General features: G+C 42.5%; 1 protein-coding gene and 1 non-coding gene across 2 annotated transcripts; both read right to left on the bottom strand.

Annotated features, from left to right (window-relative positions):
- Positions 1–2,261: 2,261 nt before the first annotated feature.
- Positions 2,262–2,808, bottom strand: LOC119332735 (auxin-induced protein 15A-like). The gene has a single exon (XM_037605886.1). It carries the CDS (start codon positions 2,707–2,709, stop codon positions 2,401–2,403), a length of 309 nt encoding a protein of 102 aa, XP_037461783.1. The 5' UTR covers positions 2,710–2,808; the 3' UTR covers positions 2,262–2,400.
- Positions 2,809–3,858: 1,050 nt separating this feature from the next.
- On the bottom strand, positions 3,859–3,930 carry TRNAG-UCC. The gene has a single exon. It is a non-coding gene; the product is annotated as a tRNA-Gly (tRNA).
- Between the last annotated feature and the right edge of the window lie 2,346 nt (positions 3,931–6,276).

The raw sequence follows: 6,276 nt of genomic DNA, 5'->3' as shown, positions 1-6,276 counted from the left end.
ATAAACCGCTAGTAAAAAGTTACAATAAACCGCTAGTAAAAAGGACAAACAATCCGAATGCAATTTTTTCGCGGGGGCAGTTTTGTTGGCGGTGCGTGAAAATTTGATCACAAACTGAATGAGTTGCAGTATTTGTGCAAGGTTGGCTGACACATACTTATTTCCGCATCACATGTGGGGTGGTTACTTATTACCTGTTAAAAAGAGCATGACTTTAAGAGAAGGAGGTGCATAAACAAATTTGTCAGCAGATTTTGTTTGACAAAACACTGTGATGCAAAAGTAATATTGGAAAAACATCTAGACGCTGCATACGAAAATAAAAGTGAGGACAAAATGTTATTCCAAGACGTGACAATAAAACAATTTGAATTAGGCATAATTCCTCTTTTTTCTAAAAAAAAGTCTGCCGAACATGGAATTGATGTTTTCAGGGTGATTTCTTGTACTAAAACGCGCATATTGTGTTGGTGATTACACAATGAGGAAGGATTTGTCCTGAAAATTTGATACACCAAGTTGGAAGATGGTGGCGCGCAGGTGCGGCTTGACTAACTGGCCAGAGGGACAGGGTGGCAATCACACCTAGATGGTGTGTGCGTGGAAGATTGTCCCGTGGTAAAAAGGATCACGTAAATAAATGTATCTACCTGCCCTCGTCAGACATGATGGATGAAACGATGGTACTTGTGAACAGCCTGGCAGCACGGCGTCCTTACCATGGGATAATATTATGTGTAAATGGAAAATACAGTGTGGTGTAAAAAGGTGTCAGGTGAAATACATGGGAATAATACGCCACTGCAGTTGATCCATGTGAAGACTGACGAACCAGATAAAGAGCTGCAGGGAGCTCGGCCTCCAAAAGGCATTTTCGTTATGTAATGCAGTATAAAATATCATTTATATTTTATGTGTTCCACTTTGTTCACCAGAGATAACAAAACGTGATGGATTTGGATGATGGACTGAAACATCACAAGAAGGGTGCATATAGCTAATCCTTTTTTATATATATGTTGCAAAAAATAATACAAAAAGATGCATAGTTTTTTTTTAGAATACAGGAGACATAGATATGGATTTTGAAGACGCTCAAAGGAGTCCATCGACAAGGGTTTCGGAGCAACGTCGCTGGAAGGGGCCAAAATTCACCGAGTTTTTTACAACATAATGGTGTGGAAGCGGTGATATATCTCGTAAAAAGAAAAAAAGACGCCAATTTAAATGTTATCACACAAAGTATTTTTTTAATAGTACTATCAATTTTCCTTCGCCATATTGCCTTTTGTATTCAACTAATTTGGCTTATTTTTTATATTGATTTGACTCTTTTTTGTATCATGCCGACGGACTATGTTTGTACCCCTAAAAATATTACAATCATCGAATCAATCATGTCACCCCCAAGAAAACCAAGTTTGTGGACATTGGAGAAGTCTTGTTATCAAATGACGATTTGGAATGCCTTAATATTATATGTTTTTGCATGATGGTGTAAGGCCAATTGCATAAACTTTGTACTTAGTAATATAAACCATATAATATCTAATAACATAAATATATTCTAAATATGGAATTACAGGTGATAAATGATTTATCTACGAGACAGGGAGGATGAAAAGATACATATTATTAGCACGTTTGTATCTAGTCAGGTAAAAGAAGACGGAGAAAAAGACACAGACTCATCAAAATATCATCATATCTTACAATATTTTAATACTTATGTACAACAAGATATTGTTTATTTCGTCTCATTATCCATGCATATAATAATGTATTGTTTTAATTAATCCATGTGTATAATGATTTATTATTATTTATATCTAGGTGTGACTACTCTTGTACGATATTTACACCAGTTATTCATTCCGATTAACATTCCTGAGTACCAATGGTATCTAGCAGTCGTCAATGCCAAAAAACAAGAGATTCAAGTATTGGATTCACTTGGTGCTCAGATCAAACGGAGCGACCTTGCTACTACGGTAACCATCTATGTGTGAAATTTAACATGCATTATCTTTGTATAACTCCATTAAAATATTTCAAGAGCCCGTGGCAACGCACGGGCATTCTACTAGTTTCAGTTGTTCCCCACGATTATTGTTTCAACCCGAATATCATTTGATATCCATGCGTTGCGTTCCTCTATAGATTCACACCGAGTCAGATCGACCATAGGATCCAAAACATGGACCATCACGATTAAAAAACATTTTTCTTCTTGAGAATACGATTAACAAGCATTCGCCAGCTACTCCAGAATGCCTGAATTTGGAGCATTGGCTCATGCAAAGTTGCCACGACGGTAAAAAAAGCTATGTACATATTGTCAATGCCACGAACTAAAAAAGAATTAACAAGATCTCCTCGCCAGGAAGAAACGAGCAGCGATCAATGCCGCCACGACGACGACGGCGACGAGGAGCTCAGGCTGCCGACGAGCTCAACGAAGTCGCTCTCAGAGCACGGTATGATAATCCCGCCGCCGTGGTGGTCGAAGCCGAACTCCTCCTCAGCGCTCTCCAGCAGCGCAACGAACGACGGGTGCCTGAGGTACGCCGTCGGGATCACGAACCGCGCCCTCGCCTCGCCGACGTACACCGCGAAGTGGCCCCTCGGCACCGCGCCGCCGCCCTTCCCGCCGCCGCCGCCCTTGGCCAGGTGGAGCCTCGACATCAGCTGCTGCAGCTTCCCACCCATGGCATCGATCAGCTAGCTCGAATGCTACTAGTATTTGCTTCAGTATCGATTGCTAGCCAGTGTCAGTGTGAGCGAGTTCATCAGTAGTTGCTAGCTTGCTTGGTGTTGCAGGTTGCGGGAGCTCAACAATGCTGTTGCTATATATAGTAGCGGAGTACTATATTTTTTCTGTGTGCTGTCAGTTGTTAAACCTCCTGACGTGGAATTAATTTGCCCAAGGAACATTGCCACATGACTGTCCCCTGGCATGTTGCTTTTCCGTTAGGATGAGTCCATTTGAGATGAGATATGCCGCTAATATGGACGCTCAAGTGTGTCTCGAGTAAGTTGAGCACTCAAATCGTTCCTCGGTGACCAAATTTGGATGCTCTTAGCTGCTGAGTTTACACATGTAAGCACTCATCTCGACATGAATAGCCCGTTCCAAGATTAAGAACCGGTGGCTGTCGTGTGTTGGCATCACAGCAGTTGAACGCTTTGCTCCAACTTGCACGGCAGGCCTCGCCGCCGCAGCGGCAACTGGACAATACAAATGGACGCGACCCCACGGGTGGCATCCATCGCGGATTCAGCTCGTGCACAATTGCCCAGGGATGGAGACACCGCCGCATGGGCGTCGAGCCATCCTCATGTGCTTGACCACGCGCGGATTTCGGCTCAATCATTGGCACCGGCAATGGCGGCTTAGCAGAGCTTACGCCCCGATAAGCGGGGAATTAAGGACCGGTGAGCGGATAGAGAGAGCGATCGAGTGGACGCCTCCAGCGTCAAGAATTTGATCGGCGGCGGCCCACGGCATCCGCTCCTGCGGCCAGGAATCGCGCAGCGCGCGTCGCGTGGGGCGGTGATCGAGTCGAGAGCAGCTAGACCGGTGAGGCGCGGGGAGCCATGCCGCGGGCGAGATCGCGCTGCAGCAACATGCGGGGTGCCGGCGAGATGAGGTACATGATCCGGCACACTTTTCTGGCAGACCGTTCTTCTCAACTTCGGGAACTGGGTGCGAGGACAGGTATTTTTGGGTCCGAGAGTTGCACGGATTACAGTGCATTTTCTGTTCTTTGTTTCACGAAAAAAAATTCCACTATTGCGAAAATAAAATCAATGGGAAAGAAGCTAAGTATATGAACAATCAGTTAGAAAAAATAAAATTGCGTCTGCCGGGAGTCGAACCCGGGTCTATTGCTTGGAAGGCAATTATCCTAACCGTTGGACTACAGACGCTTTGATGTACGGACATAAAACGTCATCGTTGTTATACTAATTAGAGCGTCCGAACTTGTGCTCAACCTGAATAAACCCTCTGATATCAGATTGAACAAAAACGAGACAACAGAGGGCCAAGATAAAACATAAAGTTATATCAACATCCTTTGTGGTTGCTAACCCCAGATCCTTCTATCATCTCGACTTTTCTCCATCCATGTGATGAAGAAACCGAAGAAGACCAAACCTGCACAAGCTAGGCTAACCTCAAAGGTTTAAAAGAGTCACATGTGCCACCTACTCCAACAGATGAGAACCTAATATCATTCAACAAATTGTGGCTTGCGACACATCCATTGCAAGACAGGTTGTTGAACTATTGCTTCATTGATGTACTGTCGAGGAAGAAGACTCGGAGCACAAAGGAACAAATTAACATACCTAGTGTCAAGAGCATGCTTGACAAAATACTATTGCTGCTACCAACGTCAAGATAGGTTAAAGCACTAGACAAAAATCCACAAGAACCATTTATCCGCGGGACCAAAACGCCACAAGCTCACTTGTGTAGGTCGCATCAGATCCGACAGCCACACCAAGACGGGCATAGATCCGTAAGACTTTTATTTCGGACAACACCACCTCCACTACCGAGACTTTGCGGCCAAAGAACAAAATTCAAACATAGATGAAAAAATAACCTATATACTTTGATAATTGATCTTTACTTGTCACCCCCACCTCTGCCTTGAAAGCCGAAATGGGACCGAAGGCGGGGGAAACTAGTAGGAATCACAAACCTAGTTACCGCCGGGTAGTTTTTTTCCTTCTCTATCTCCCAATGTGATCTGATTAGATGAGGAGCAATGTTGACGTAATAAGTCGCAACTTGAAGAGAACACCTTTTGGACTAGTCTTTTTTTACAAAAAAACTGGTAGAAAACTATTTAAAAAGCTAGATGAAGAGATCAAAAACCAATCAGTAAATTGTGTGGGATTCCTTTTCATGACCATAAACCCCACCAACACTAATTCATATTTGTAGTATTGGCGCCACTTTCAAAAAAGTGGGAGCTTCATTTTCAAAAATCAATTTATTCCTTATGATCCAAATGCTCCAAGCTGCAATGATAACGACCTCCATGAGGAAAGGAACATGTGTCAGGACTTGGCTGCAATCTGGAAGCATGGCAGCTATTGTGTGCAAACTTGAGAGTGGCCATCTCAACCAGGATATTAGCCAGGTAGAACCATGTGTGTTCTGCTTATTATTGGGAAAATTCCAATTTTTATTTTCTAGTGATAACACAGTAAAAATGTTTAATAATAAAATCAGGTTTGCTAATCCTCATCTAGATAGAAATTCTTAACTCACGTGCGAGTTTTTCACTGTAAGATTTTTGTAGTTCCAAAATTCGTATTGTATATTTTTGCATGTGGCCGCATGGTTCTAGTTTTTGCCTGATCCATTGTTGATATTTTTGTCTTCGTTTGCACGCCTTCGTTAATGGGTTGTGGGAGAATCACATACATGGGTTGTTGCCTTTTGTTGCCTCACGAGCTTTTTTTCCTTCTCTTTTCTTGGGAAAATATGAGAAGAAGGAAAGGAGAGTAAGTAGAAGATCCATTTTTTAATCTATTAAATGTGCACTCTTGACATAGAAATTGTCCTTCGACCTAACTCAATTGTATGTTCATTTTTTGACACACAGTTTATCCTCGACCAGTGGAAGTACATCTAGTGCCCCTTTGTGGTTTTGGAGTATTGGCGGCAAAAGTGACCAAGGAACTAATGTGATTGTGAGTATACATAAGTGAAAGTCTCTGAAGATTTGGTTAACCGACGTAGACAAACCCTAAAAATGTATGTGGTACATTGAAAAATTCGGTGCGCCCTTTGAGAATTAGCTGAGAAAACATGAAGAAATTGTCTTTTGTGAGTTCTTTTTCCTCTTAATTGAGTCACAAGGAACACCGTACTATTAAGAGGGGTTCAAGTGATACAAGGAAAATAATTTCAAAGTGATGTTCAATCCAAATCTATTTCTTTGAGTGAAGACCTTGGAAATCTCGTGCAGAGCAGCTCATGTTCTTTAGCGTTAGAGATGATATTCTTCAGGACACTATAGTTAATGTTCTCACTGAAGAGGTAGGAAACCAACAGTTTGGTTCTCCTACCGTGAAGAATTTGAGAGCTCAAATTTTTACCATTTATGAGTTGGCAATAACTAGTTGACGGGCCAGTCCCATTCAGCTGTCATATACAGACCTCCGATTGCGACCCCGCCTAGGGCGAAGCCAGCGTTTGGGTGTTGGGTTCAGCTAAATCCAATGATTTCTCCTGGCCATGGTATAGGTACGTAT

This window comes from Triticum dicoccoides, chromosome 7A (assembly GCF_002162155.2).
Source record: "Triticum dicoccoides isolate Atlit2015 ecotype Zavitan chromosome 7A, WEW_v2.0, whole genome shotgun sequence".
Lineage (NCBI taxonomy): Eukaryota > Viridiplantae > Streptophyta > Magnoliopsida > Poales > Poaceae > Triticum > Triticum dicoccoides.
Note: the sequence above shows the minus strand (reverse complement) of the source record. Positions and strands in the feature narration are given on the sequence as shown.

Coding starts and splice junctions, on each gene's coding strand:
- LOC119332735 (XM_037605886.1), bottom strand. CDS start 2,709: ATGGGTGGGAAGCTGCAGCAGCTGATGTCGAGGCTCCACCTGGCCAAG.